At 38.4% G+C, this 15,384-nt stretch overlaps 1 protein-coding gene across 4 annotated transcripts in view; it reads right to left on the reverse strand.

Moving 5' to 3' along the window:
• The window catches only part of LOC136866911 (zinc finger protein 431), a 282,813-nt gene that overhangs the window by 241,118 nt on the left and 26,311 nt on the right, over window positions 1–15,384 (reverse strand). For 2 of the 4 annotated variants that reach the window (XM_068226903.1, XM_068226900.1), the window contains exon 3: window positions 2,671–2,761. In XM_068226903.1, the coding sequence (XP_068083004.1) occupies window positions 2,671–2,761 (91 nt within the window). Of the gene's footprint in view, window positions 1–2,670; window positions 2,767–15,384 lie in introns of all 4 variants that reach the window. The other 2 variants (XM_068226901.1, XM_068226902.1) reach the window with 1 other exon arrangement.

Here is a 15,384-nt window from a genome sequence, read left to right on the forward strand (position 1 = left end):
AACCACTCATGTTTGGGGTGCAGTGACTATGACTGGAGGCTTCAATATTCCTCCACATTAATGTCACCAAGGGATAACCAAAACACCACGTATGTGAAACGGCATGTGTGTACGCTAGTTCATACTTCTTTTGTGAGCATTGTATAAAATAACAGTTTTGTTTGTACATTGCTCAGAGTAGGAAAAGAATGATATTTCTGCTTCAGTTGTGTCCACAGTAACAAGGAAATGCACTTTTTAATTTTCTGTAATTTCTGTTTGTATGTACATACGTACATACTCTCACCATGGGAAAACAACTGAAGAGAATTTAATGAAAATTGGTATGTAAAGTCGGAAAATAAGTCATTACAATCTAGGTTGTAAATGATTTTTTTCACACTGAATGAAATGATAGTTTAGGGAAAGGCCTAAAATTTAATTCTCATATATTTATGTTATTACTGGTTCTCTCTGTAGATACTATTTTCTGTAACTAAAACTATATAGTATTAAGGTTTCTATCATGTATGTCTTATACATTTTTATTGTATGGGCTATGAAGTTTTGACGCTAGGTCCATATCAATGCTGAGCCTTGAGAAAACAGAAGTTAATGAAATGCCGTATAGCCTCCGGAGAGGCCTGGTGCAGGCCTTTGTACTTGACTCCCGTGGGCAGCCTGCGCATCATGATGAGGATGAAATGATGATGAAGACGACACATACACCCAGTCCATGTGCCAGCAAAATTAAACAATTATGGTTAAAATTCCTGATCCTGCCGGGAATCGAACCTGAGACCCCTGTGACCAAAGACCAGTATGCTAACTATTTAACCATGGAGCCGGAAAACAGAAGTTAATGAAAATCAGTATCTCAAGTCAGGCAATTAAGAACTACAGTTTATATTTCGCCCTAGTTGGAATGATAGTTTAGGGGCAGAACCTAAAATTTAATTTTTAAATACCTGTGTTATTGGTCCTATCGAAAAGTACTACATAACAAAAGTTATAGAGAATACAGTTTCTGATCCTCTATATAACACTAATGGAGAAAAATGGAAGGGCTCTGACAGTTCGAAGAATGAAGGTATTGATATAAGAAAGACATGAGCCAAGAAGGGAGTGAAAATGGACACCCTAGGCCTCCATATATAATACTGTTGAGATCAGAAAAGGACAAGAGTTGACTAACGGAGGTCAGATAGGAGAGATGAAAGTGAAAACCCTGGCAAAACTAAGTGGAAGGAATTCCAGGCTCCTGGACAAGGAAATTTGTGAAGATGTTTATAAAAATGAGAGAAAATACTGTAAAGGAACGATCGCTTGAATAATAAGAGGAGGGAGTCTTGAAAGAAAGGAGGATTCACTTTACAATAGATGCTGTACTATCGCAGAGTCAACAGAAAACTAAATAAGAAGGCCTATAATACAGAAACCTCATAAAATTGATCAAAATTAACATTACATGGACCATTGTTTGTTGTGATGTGCATTGTGTCTTCTGCTGCCAATCACCTCCTACAGATGGGATTACTGCTGTGTACCGAGTATAACAAGTAGCATGCCATTCCTCTGATTCAAAAAATTTACTTATACTACCAGTACATAAACACACTGGTTCATCATAGCATTTGAGCTATTCAATCCCTACTTTAAGGAACTGATTTGAATGGGCAGTGTGCAGACTTACCAGAATAAGAGCAGAAGGGTGTCTGCAACCTCATCATTCCAGCTCTGGAACTTTGGACTGTTCGTTAAAAGTTAGAAAATGTGCAACTTTTCATTTGAACGAGTATTTTATACGAGCACATTGCTTTTAATTGTGACATTACTTCTGATGACCTATGTTGACTTCAGTAGGGAAAACCACAAAGAAAGTCTTTCTGAAAATTCCATAGCAAAGCACGGGTATGTCAGCTAGTAACAATTAAAATGTTTTTTTTTGCTAGGGGCTTTACGTCGCACAGACATAGATAGGTCTTATGGCGACGAAAATTATAAAAATAAGCTTGTACCTTATGACAGGAGATGTTGTAAATATTCTATATCCACACAGTTTTGGCACCATGTTAGAAAACATTGCAGCAGCCATAGAAAACAGAATCCCAGCTTTCAAGATGTGGATAGACCAATGAATGTTGAAAATCTTGTGAATGGACCATGTTAGAAATGAGGAAGTTCTCCAGAAGAAAAAGAAGAAAAACTAAGGAGACTGGAATATATGCATTACATTATGAGGAATCATCAAAAGTACCATCTGTTATAATTAATACTTCAAGGTAGAATTTAAGGCAGAAATTAATATTTTGGCTTGACAATATGAAGACATGGGTTGTTATGTCTATCTCAAGCAATTCCACACTGCACGGGGCAAAAAGGAAGTTAGCTATGCTTGAACTAAAATCCAGATAGGATAAGACAGCAATAGAAGTGATGAATTCAGCACCACATGCTGCCACACTGTGCAGGCGCTCAGAACATACACTTCTACACATTATCTACCATAAGATTTTTGAAAAAACTACATGAAAATTAGGTTTTAAAAAATTAGCAGTCTCATAAAAAATACCATCTCTCCAACAACCTTCAAACTGTGTGGTTTAAAATGATCGGCTGTTTATTGCAATGTGTTCAGAATATTTCTTATAATTTTCATTACAGAAAAGACATTGTCAATTATTACATTACCTCAAATGTGTTCACCTGCACTTGTCCTGGCTCTGCCAACTCTGATTTGATTTCTTCTTTCAAGTGTATCTTCTCTGATAAAAGTTCATTACTGTCCTACAAAAAAGTGAATATATTAGAGCCATTCTTCCACATATCTGGCAATTTAGTCACCAACAAATAAGCATGACAATTCATAATTTGCTAGCAAATAAGTTAGATTGAAAACTTTCTTATATTATCAGAAAATTTTTACATATTATTATTGTACCGGTTGGTACACCTCTATGCTGCAAATTTGAATTTTCCGCCTTAAAGTACCTCTCTACAGGAGAAACCCTGAACTGTAACAACTGAATCAACTCTACTGTTTATCAGAAGATGTCACAGGGTGTTTTTAATTTGCTTTTGTTGATCAAGAAGTGTGGACATTCTCTAACAGATGTCTCTACTAAAAAACTATGATAATGCACTCTACTGTGAAGGAATGAACTTTCTCAGAGAAATTTAATATTCATAAGTTTTGTCTTTACTAAATTTTGTTCTTTCATTTGTGGGTTGGCAACATTAAGCTTTCTTTCCGCCTGTTTTGAATTTAACCAATCCTAAATTTCTGTAATTAATTTTCCACCAATAAGGTGTTTCTTCATCTATTTGTGTGTAACTTTTACTGTTAGCCAATAAACGTTTGTGGGCGGGTCTTAATCATTCATGAAAGGTCTCGAATTTTCCGCGAGGGTATAAAAACTGCTGATTTTTTTGTCTTCGGGCCACTTCAATAACATCTAGCTTAGCGTCTGGATATGTAGCAGGGGGTGGGAAGTGCCTCTTTCTTCGGACAACAGATCTTCAACAAGGTAATGGCTGTTTAATATCTTTTCTTGCTAGCTCAGCAGTTTAACTTGCGGGGAAGGTTCGAAACCTTTAATATGTAACCCATCTCTTTAAAATGTAAATCCCTCTTCAGTCTATGTAAAAACTACAAATTTCTTCAACTGTAAATCGGGGATAGAGAGTGCTTTACCCTCTCGAGCTCCCCTTCATTTTTGAATTTGAGGTGACTATGTTCTCGTTACAATTTTTCTCTTCCTTCTTAATGTGTTAAATTTATTTCGTATACTAGTTACCTCCATAGATTGGGTTTAGCCCCTGTGTAATCAGCCTAGTGCCTCTTAGGTTTTAAAATGTGTATTTAGGAGTGCTAACTCAAGCCTCCATTTCTTTTGCATTTAGGGCCATTTAAATTAACTTATTATTCTTCGTTTTAGGCCCAGTAGAATGGGTACAAGTTACCCCTGTTTATTTATAAGTATGCCTTAAGGGCAGTTAAGTGTAAAGTCTGTTTAGGGCCTTCTGATAGGCTTGAACTATTGAGAGAGGGTCTGCTCTTTCCTAAATTTGATCTCTGTGTGCCTCTAGGAGGCTTAACATTGTAATCAGGAGCAAGTGCTCCTTGGTATGATGGGGTTTTTCTGCCCCTTAGTTCAAAAGGTACCTCGGTAAGTTAGGCTTACAGCTCAAAGAAGTAAGGTGGGGCTTGAAGCCCAGGACTTGTAACGAACATTGGACTTGTTCTTTCATTGGGGAAATCATACTTTCCCCTGGATTTTGCTTGATGGTAATTTCATCTAGTGAAAATATGTTTAATGGCCTCTAACTTTTGACTTTCCTGGTCTTGCATCTTATTGTTGGTTATTGGTTGACTTGCTGTTATTTGTTGAAGTCTAAAGCTTTGTTAAATCTTGTTAAGTTTTGGCATTTTTGAAAATATAACCTTTACTGAAATTTTAATTTGCCTTTTGGACTTGTAGTTACACCCATTCCAGCCCGCACCTTCTTTCACCTCTGCCTTCCACGGATAACTCCATAACAAGTGGTAGCAGAGCGTGGTTGAATGGGTCTCATTTAGCACCTTTTGACGGCTAAACATTGCTTTGCTTTGAACTATAACCATTTTCTCAGTAGCTGGAATTTTTCGATTTTTCTAAATTTGTAAAGTTCTGTCATCATGTCCGGCCCTCGCGATGTCCTCCATCCCGGCTAATTGCGCAAGGAGGAATTTTTCTATAAACTCCCCATTACGAAGGTCAAATCTAGTGGCATGCTTGTTCAAGGGATTGTGAAACTTAAGGTCGGGCATTTCTCTGCCCAATTCTTCCCATGTATCTAATGAGCTTGTGGCATTCAGGTGTCACTTACGTCCTAATTCTCTGTAATGGAAGCCTTCGATGTTGTGTGGAATCTAAGTTCCTTACGACCTGTAGCCTTTGCTAGGCAGGATCTGTATATCGTCTATTCCCTAGGCTTGATCGCAGGGTACTCTAATTTTGCGGCACGTAGGGGTTGATAAAATTTGCTGGATTGCAAGAGGTGCTAACGAAGTATGTGTTCCTTTCGCCCAACATTCTGTTGTGTCTTCACTTTATATATCCCTCCCGTTGGTGATGTGTCAGATGGGGTAAAGCTTACAACATACTTAAAGTGGTCTCCGTCATGTTTATTGATCTTCCCTGTTTTCGTCCTCACGACATACACATTTCCTGGTCTCGCTTCTCTATTTCTGACAGTGCCTACTCAGTTGAGGAATTTTGCTTTCATTTGAGATGTGTTTCTACTCTTTCGACCCGCTATCCGGTCCTCCCGCTCAAGTTCACCCATGATGTCTTTTGTATTTTGATGCTTTGTAGGGTTATATTTTTTGTGTAATAGGCGATCTTGTATGGGAGTTATAGGCTCCTTTTGATATACATTTTTCTCTTTTGTGAATTAGGGTATTTATGATGTAAGAGAATGGGAGGATGTATTGGGAGTATGTTGCCCTTTTTGGGTATTGATGCATCTTCTCGTGGTATTTCTTGTCTGTATTGTGAGGTCATGGTGTTACCTCTTTTCATGTGTAATTTGTATAGGGTAATTTGTCTTTTAACATGGGTGTAACGAAGTCACCCCAGAGTGATTATCACTGATAGGACGTTTATATCAGTATGAGGCGTGTTTCGGCCTTTGGATTTATCGATGTGGTTCTACACATTAATTACTCCTGGGAGTTGGTTTTTTTCTTTGGGGCAGGCTCTTATACGGTAGTAAACCATCTGCATCGTTAATTTGAGGTTCATCCCTGTGAAGTTCTCTATATTTTTTTGTTTTTTATTTTACCATCCCAAGAATTCCTCCTGGGAAGTAGATGTCATTTTCTTCCGTTAAATTCTTTTGGGAGTGTATCATAACAGTCTTCCCTGATAGAATGTTACTGAATTTCCGTGTCCCCCTATTTTTGGATTCGGTGTTTTAGTATCTTAAAGTGAGTTGCTCTTTCTTCTTTTTGGTACCCTGGTAAAGAACTAGATATGAGCTTGGATGGATGTCCACCCATTTAAATGTCGGAAATCAATTCATGTTTAAAAGGTGTGTTCCCGCGGGCAAGCTTGCCCCCAGATTTCATGGGCCGTGTGTCATTTTAGTTTTTTGACACTTGTTACATTCTTAGTGAGTAACCCCGCCACCGAGAGGATCTTTAGGGCTCACCTGTCTCAGGTTAAACCTGTGAAAATTACTTGCTCATTGGATCGTTAACTCCTTGTAAGAACCCCAAAGGTTATATTTTTGGGTTTTATTCTTAAGGCCTTCTGCCCTGTGTTTGTCCATCTACCTTGTACAACTATGTAATACCTTCCCCATGGTTACTCTGCTGTCCTTGCCCAATGGCCATTACCAAGCTCCCGCCTCTTGCTAAACCGCACCAATGGCAAATAAAATTTCCACGCCGCTGGCCCCCTCTGCCTCACCAATATGATAGTACCCTAAAGCAAAATTTCCAACAAAAAGTCTGTCGCGGAGATCTCACTGTTTCAGTGCCCCCTCAACCATCAACCGCCGCGCAGCAACTTGAACGGAAACTGGGCCCCCTTCGTTCCTGTGAAGACTCTCTAAGAACGGCGAGCCGGAGTTCAGCTCCTGGCAAAGGCTGATGTGCGGCACACCAACCGCAAGCTACTCGAGGACTGTAAACAAACTTCGCATCTGCGGCGTGCTTCACCACGACTACCCCTCTCATAGTGCGGGAGAGCGGTATCTCAGGGTACGGGAGGAGTCCGGGCGACTCGTATGAACATCGGCTGCGGCGGCAGGTCTGGCCGTCAAGCATTAGCAGCGTGTAGTGGTTTCACCTATCTCTAAATTGGAATTTAAATTAATAACCACAAAAAGACCTTGACATTTTTTTCTTTCTTCAAGATTCGTCGGCTATTCAGCAAAAAGTACTTTTTCATCTATTAATGTTCCGTCAATATTTTCTCACCCATCTAATTGCAAGGAAACTGGAATCCAATTCATTTTTAAATTCTCAAATATGGATTTTTTTTAACCTTGTTAAAGAACTTCTCCTGGGTCACCCCTTGGAAGGACTTTTGGAGGGGGGGGGGGGAAATTCTGTACCAGTTGGTACACCTCTACGCTGAAAATTTGAATTTTCTGCCTTTAAGTACCTCTCTACAGGAGAAACCATGAACTGTAACAATATTGTTAACATAATTACCCAACAACAAACAAACAAACAAACAATAAGAATACAACAAGCAATTCCAGGGAAAGAATATATAACAGGAAAAACTACTAGTTAAACATTCTAAATCAAGTATCATCATATACAAATTCACACAAAACTTAAGTTTTTCCAGTGCTTAACACTACAGCTTACAATACTATAGGTTGAGCTTACTTCTAGTTTAACATTACATGTTACAATAAAGTAATGTTAAAACATAAGTACACTACTACTACTACTACTACTACTACTACTACTACTACAGATTACTATTACAGATTATGTGCTCTGCAATATATTCCATTTTACTTTATGCTGCACCTATCTGGCACAATGCACTCAGGAGGAAGGTTCACCGAAGAGCTATGGAAAGAGTACAGAGGAAAATGCTGCTCAGAGTTACCTGTGCATATCGAACTGTTTCGACAGCAGCTTTACAAGTTGTAGCTGCCAGTATTCCCATTGACCTCCTTGTTGTAGAGAGAAAACTTTGGCATGAAAGGGGTGCAACTATATCTGCTGTAGAAAAGAAAGCCTCGAGGAACCAACTCTTACTAGACTGGCAAGACCGATGGGATGGCACAACCGATGTTGGCCAACGGATAAAAAAGCTAATACCCAACATAGGAGACTGGCTTAAATGTAGACATTGACAGATAGATTACTATCTGTCGCAGATCCTGACAGGACATGGAAGATTCGGCGTATACGCCATGAAGATTGGAAAGACGCAGGGAGATGGTTGTCGGTACTGTTCTGAAAGGGATACAGTAGAACACACTTTGTTCTACTGTGTTCAATAGGAAGAAGAACGAAGGAAAGCCTGCCAACAACTTGGCCAACAACTCACGCCAGGGAATCTGGTTCAGATTATGTTAGAGAGCCCGTCTGCCTGGAACACAGTAACAGCAATGGTGACAAGCATTATGGGGATGAAGGAGAAAGAAGAGAAAGGAAGAACTTAATAATATACATCACTCCATTCTGATGTCATGCCGACAAGCAGTTCCAGAATGGTCTAAGTGAAGAGGGCAGGGGTTTTTAGTTGGTGGAAATCCAACTCCCACACAGAGTGGTGTCTTTGAAAGATTTTCCCCTACCATAACAAAAAAATCTACTACTACTACTACTACTACTACTACTACTACTACTACTACTACTACAACAGCAAAAGCACAACAAGCAATTCCATGGAAAGAAAGTGTTACAAGAAATTCTACTAGATTAACTTTCCTAAATCCACCATCATCATATACAAATGGAGGATCTTCAACAACATATCTGCTGACAGTCTTTCAGGAGGGGAAACGTGTCCCCTGCTTGAATGCTTAGGGTACGTTTGGAGTGTGAAGCCATTACATAACATAAAACCTCCTAAAATAACACTGAAACATCAGGAAATAGTTCAGACAGACTGAAAATTATTCTGCTAATCCTAAACATACCAATTTTAAAATTAGGAACTATTAACTTTTTACGGTTATTTTTTACATGCAATATCGGTAAGTACATCTAAACAGAAAATAAAACTTTTCCATATCTAGTGCTCAGCCTGAAGGCAGGGAGGATCCTCAACAGATGCCATATAGCTAGGTGTCACCCACAAGGCACGAGGAGCGATTAAGCCGTCTACTTTTGTAACTGAAGTTTTGAAATATTTTCCTCCATCACACAACATTATTGTTTTGCTGTTTATGTATAAACATAAGCAATTTTACATCAACTTCCATATTTTATAACATCCTTTCTTACTTAATTACATATTGTGTCCATAATCTGTGATTTGTTTACAATATCATGTTCTATTGAAATGTGACATTTGCAAAACATCAGGTAACTGTCAGCTTAGTCTGAACAAAAGGAAGTCAAGAGGTCAGGGTAGCAAGTTTCTTAATGTCATCCGGTGGCCTTGATGAGCAGCGAAACACTGGCCAGCTGTTTTGAAGAGGATTATAGCATTGCAAATAAGAAGGCATACCCAGAATCTGTGTGTCGTCCTGCAAATTCAGAAAGTGTATTTACTCGTATAGAACAGTGCCATATACACATATATCACAACATTAATTATCAAGAGAGCTCAAAAAAATACATTGTAGTTTATAAATACATATTGTCAGCTGTAACCCAACCAACCTGGACCTCTGTTGAGGAAGCCAGGCTCTGCCTATCACAAGTCAGGACCAATGGCGAGTGATAGAGAAGTAACATATCTTTAAAAAACCTTGGGTTGCCTGCCCCGGGCGATAGTACGTTGTAAGGGGCCTTAACCAGGGTTATGGTAAAGACCTCAATGGCAGTGGAGGCGGAAATAAAATTTATTAGTATGGTGGAACTGGCGGAAAGGGCACCTGGCAAATGAGGTTAACAGTAGCAACCTACTGCCTTGTAGGAAGAGGAGGGATCCTCAAAGACTAAGGGAACATCCCCAACAGAAAAGGCAGCCATGTAAAAAATAAGTAGTCACGAAAATGTCGAACACATGTAAAAACCAGACGGTCTCAATGGTGACAACCAAGCAATGGACAAGGACTAATGAAACAATGGCTATATGGAATGTACCGAGTTTAAATAGAGTACGAGCTTTCGGAAATGTGGAAGAGCAACTGAGGAAGCACCAGATAGAAATAGCCGCTTTGCAGAAGATTAGGTGGAAGGAAACATGCACGATTGACTCAGGGGACTACAGAATGTTTTGTAGTAGTAGTGGGACAGCTAATTTTGGAACAGGCTTCCTTGTACACAGAGCATATAAGGCAGTGATATTGAACTTTGAACAAGTTAATGGTAGGATGTGCATATTGAGAGTTAAAATGAAATTCTTCAATATGACATTGATAAGTGCTCATGCTCTAAGAGAACAAACAACTGATGAAGTTAAAGATTCCTTTTATGAACAGCTGGAATGCACATATGATACAACTGCTGAAAATGCTGAGAAAGTGATTCTAGGAGATACGAATGCCAAGGTTGGAAGGGAAACCATGTATCGGCCAAATGTGGGAAAGTATAGTTTACACAAAGAGTGCAATGACAATGGAACGAGGCTGGTTGATTTTGCGGTAAGCAAAAATCTCACCATAAGAAGTACTCTTTTCTCATATAAGGATATACATAAAGGAACTTGGACGTCACCGGATGGAACCGCAGTCAATCAGATAGATCATGTGCTTATTCAAAGAAGGCATGGCACAGACATAAGGGATGTTATGATGATGAGGGGGGCAGATGCCGATTCAGACCACTATATGGTGGTGGTTAACATAACTAGAATCAGCATCAATGAACAGGAAAGAGAGGAATTTCAAAGAGGAACGAATGAAGTAATATGAGCGATAACTGTTGAGGAGGAAAGCCCAGGAATACATTGGGAAAAAAATGGAAAAAGCAATACGGCAAACAATGGACTCCAAGCTGGTTCAGGAAAACAGAGACAAGCAAAAAGAATGGTATGATAAGGAATGTGAGAAAGCAATAGAAGAAAGAAATAGTACAAGGAATAAGATGCTTCAGAAGTATACGCAGGCTGCCAGACAGAACTATCAAAGAAAGAGCAGGAAAGTAAAAACTCTATGTAGAAGGAAGAAGAGAGAATTTGAGAAAAACAGAATGAAAGACATTGAAGAATGTAGAAACAAAAAGGACATTAGAAGAATATTCAGAGGTATAAAGGAGATAAAACAGAGATGGCAGCCCCGTACATCAATATGCAGGGACAAAGAAGGAAAGATGATCGGTGATAAAATAAGAATTATTGGAAGATGGGAAGAATATTTCAAAGAATTGCTGCAATCAGATGAAACCTGGGAATGGCAAGATGAGGAACACGGGGAACAACAGGGCAGCTACAAAGAAGAAGAAGAAGAAGAAGAAGAAGAAGAAGAAGAAGAAGAAGAACCAACATTGGAAGAGGTAATTGAAGCTGCAAAGGAGATGTGAAATAATAGAGCTGTGGGGGAAGATAAGATACCAGGTGAAATATTTAAGTATGGTAGTCTAGAGTTAATAAAGGAAATGCATAGATTGATAAAGAATATTTGGAGAAGCAAGGTAATGCCAAAAAACTGGAACACAGCCATTATTGTACCAATATATAAAAAGAGGGATAAGACAAAGTGTAATAACCATAGAGGAATAGCGTTGCTTAATGCAGCATACAAAGTATTTGCTAGGATAATGAACAAGAGACACTTTGGGAGTGGCAACCCAATCGTACTAATAGCCTATATATGGTTCATTCATTACATCCCTGACCCAGTCAAAGACTGGAAAACAGGTTGTAGGTTTTCATTCATTCATTCATTCATTTATTGAACAAGTGATTACGACCATATGCAGAGGCCACTATAGAATACCAGTGTGGGTTCAGGGAGGAAAGAGCAACAGACCAGATGACAGTGTTAATAGAAAGGGGCTTGTTAAGGTGTTACAAGATTTGGGAATACCACCAAAGTTAGTGAGACTCGTGAAAATGACTCTGACCAACAATAGCTGCAAAATAAAAGCAAATGGCAGATATGCCAATAATGTTCCAATCAATCAAGGACTAAAACAAGGAGATTCTGTATCACCAACACGTTTTAATCTGGCACTGGAGGGGATCATGCGCAAACTGCCAAGCAAATTAGATGGCACTATATTCAACAGAATGGCCCAGAGTATGGCCTTTGCAGACAATATAGTCATGCTTGGGAAGAATAGGAATTAGCTGCTCAAGAACTACACAGTTTTAGAAAGAGAAGCGGCTACATTGGGCTTTGTCATAAGTTAGAAGGAAACAAAACATATGATCAACACCAGAAATAAAACAAGACGGAGAGGGATAGAGCAGTTTGAAGGGTTTGAAAGAGTAAATGTTCAAGTATTTGGGAGGAATAGTCATGAAAGATAATACAGTACCAGTAGGGATAAAGACAAGAATAGCGGCAAGCAACAGATGCTATTATAGTTTCCATAACTTGTTGCGATCGTCAAACATTTCAAGGCAGTTGAAGTTGACAGTGTATAGAATGATTATAAAACCTGTAGTTATGTATGGATTGGAAACATGGACAATTACACAACAAATTAAAAATACTTTGGATGCATGGGAACGAAAAGTGTTGAAGATATATGGTGCAGTACACAAGAAACGTGGCTGGAGAATTAGGACCAACAAGGAGCTGTATGAACTCTATAAGAATCCGTCAATAACTGCAGAAATAAAGATGAGAAGATAACAGTGGTTGGGACAATGCAGTGAATGAAGGAACAGTGAGTGCCAAGGAAGGTGATAGTCACCAAGCCCAAGGGAAGTTGTTCAGTGGGACAACCAAGATTACTGGTGGCTGGGCGATGGAGAGGCAGACTTTTGAGAAGACTAGGAATACAGAACTGGAGAATGCTGGCCGCTTTGAGAAACAACTGGAGGAGACAAGTGATCGACAAGGCCCAGGTCCTTCAAGGACTGTAACGCTGGATAAGTAAGTAAAGTAAGTACTGTCAGCTGTGAATTAATTATTTAATGACTGTCTGACACAACAATATTTTAGGGAGCAATTTGAACTACCAGACACATGTGGCATATTTGAAGTTTCTTTGCTCTCATTCATGCAGGAGTCCCTCTCAGTGCTACTCATCTTGATGCTACAGTAACTCGCATAACGCGGAAAGGTAAAGACTTAACGCATGGTGAACGCTGTTTTATTCAGATTGCAGTTTTCTAGTTTTAGATGTCATCATTCTACTAAATATCGGTCTGGACATGGGATTGTGGAGATAATGCTTATTTCCTACATCAGAGCGAAGGAATTCAGCATGGATTCAATGAGGGAATTTAAACACAGTATATTGTGTGAAGTGCTGAGCTACAATTGATGAAACCATGATATGAAGTGACCTACAACATGCAATCGTCCACCCCAGGATGAGTTCCAGTCATATGGGATAAGAAAATTACGTTGATTTAATTATGTACATTTTGTTTTGATGATTGTAATAATTTGACACCTTTCCTCTAGAATACTGCAAACTAACAAAAAGCCACCTGCTGAGATTACAAAAGTATAATTTAATAATGTCCACCTTTCCTGGTAGATTCTTTATGGTCTTTGGGTAATTTCTGGGTATTCTTTTAATTTCTTTGCTGCGATGGAGGTAGTATTTTCATCACATGTAATGGGAATTTGAGAAATAATATAATCATGAACGCTACTAATATTACAATTTCCCCAGATGTCCTTGCAACTATACATGGGAAGTGTAACTTGTGATCTGTTAATCAGAAGATCATTTTAACTGTGATAACGGCGACATGAGAAACGAGAATGATATACCTGTAGGAGGATAAAGGACTGTGTGGTCCTAGTGCTTACCATGCATTTGGAAGGTGTACAGTGTTACAGTAAAAGTGAATTGACCCTCGAGTCAACTTATGTTTGTACAGTTCATTTGGTGGTGAATAGATAGCCACACTCGTAAGCACTTTGTGCAATTTGTATTTGCGAACCACTATGTGAACTGCATTTAGCCTCACGTACGGAATCTCCTTGTTAAGCTATGAGTTTCTGCACTTTAATGTCATTTCAGAGAACTTCTATATTTGTTTCCCACTGTTTTACTTCTTAATATCAGGAGTTTTTTCGTGATGATTCCACAAGTTCAAACAGTACCCCTCATTACTGATGCAGACGACATTATGATAACTGAATAATAATAATAATTCTGTTACTTGTGTTTATTTCTGCTTGGTGTGTCCTTTCTACAAATGTACTTCCTTAGTAGTATTTGATTAGTGCGGGATTATATTTTTGTTTCTGACATGATATTTTTGCAACTTTGTCATTTGTGTGTCGATCAGTTTTGCAGTGTCTGTTGGTAGGACCCTATTTTGTTCTACCACATTGTTGTTCAGGTTAAAAGTAGAGAACTGGAAGGAATACTTTAATTTGTAGTGTAATAACATTTTTGTAGACATAACTTTATTACTGTAAAAGTGTACAATCAATGATAAATTTACTTTAAGGATAAATATTGAGATATCCGCTATATCAGTTCTGCCAATTGCGAGTATTCTGAAACTAGCTGAATCAAATCGAATCTAATTCAATTTTAGAAAACTTATTAAAATCTTTTCTTAATTTGAGTGAATTTAATTTTGAAGGATGAAAAGCATTTCAATAATTTAAATTTATATAATTTTCAAACACACTTTCTGACAGAATGAGTATAATGTTTCTTTTATTAAGAGTAATCATCACCCATTTATCAAGAGCATACTGAGATCATTTTCCAATATTGTAGATAGTTATGTTGAGCGAAATAAACTTGTGCACTGAGAGAAGTCGTCAGTCCTTGTATATCCACACACAATCTCTCATATGGTCTACCGCTTGTGGATGAAAGAGCTCTGGGTGGTCCTGAAATCGATGGGCACATATAACTGGCATGCGATTGGTCTTACCATTCCCAAAATTTGACAGAAACATACTATTGGTAAGAGTGTGTTAGGTTTTGGCAGCTGATCTGCTTGACTTGATGAGGTGATGGACAGTAATGAGTGGATACAATGACAATGGTAATCCATGTGGGGCACATAACATATTATTCCTTTCAAAGAAATAATAAAACAAAGTTCCTGTATGTCTGTGCATGATGCCCAGCCAAATCTACAGCGCACAATAATTTGAAATTTTTAACAGGCAGTTTGGAAGAGGTCCAAATGCACCTCAAAATAGTGTTTTTAATTTTTACTTTTGTTGATGAGTTAGGAAAGAAAAAGTCGGAAAAAGTGTGCTCGTATATTAAAATCCAATGTGCTGTCACCAGGATTAAATGTGTAGATTCACTGTCGCTAGGCAACGTACAAAGCATAAGTAATATAATTGAAAGAGCCATTTTATGTCATGGTGTAGGAAGCCATTTTCAGTCCCAGATACAAAGTGCCATATTTAGTCCATAATACAAGAAAGTTCTCGTCAATGTGTGTGTGTCTGATGTCAGCCAAATCTACAGCATGCAGAGATCTGAAATTTCCCAGATAGGCAAATTGTTAGATGAGTCTTTAGACAGGTTTTCAAAAATAATTTATATAATTATTGAGAAAGTCAACAACTTTCCAGTCATTCTGGAGTGCCACAAGGACAAAGTTCAACTACATCAAAAAATAACAAATTAAATTTGAATAATTAACAACACAATCTGTAGCCTTAAACATG

This window comes from Anabrus simplex, chromosome 3 (assembly GCF_040414725.1).
Source record: "Anabrus simplex isolate iqAnaSimp1 chromosome 3, ASM4041472v1, whole genome shotgun sequence".
Lineage (NCBI taxonomy): Eukaryota > Metazoa > Arthropoda > Insecta > Orthoptera > Tettigoniidae > Anabrus > Anabrus simplex.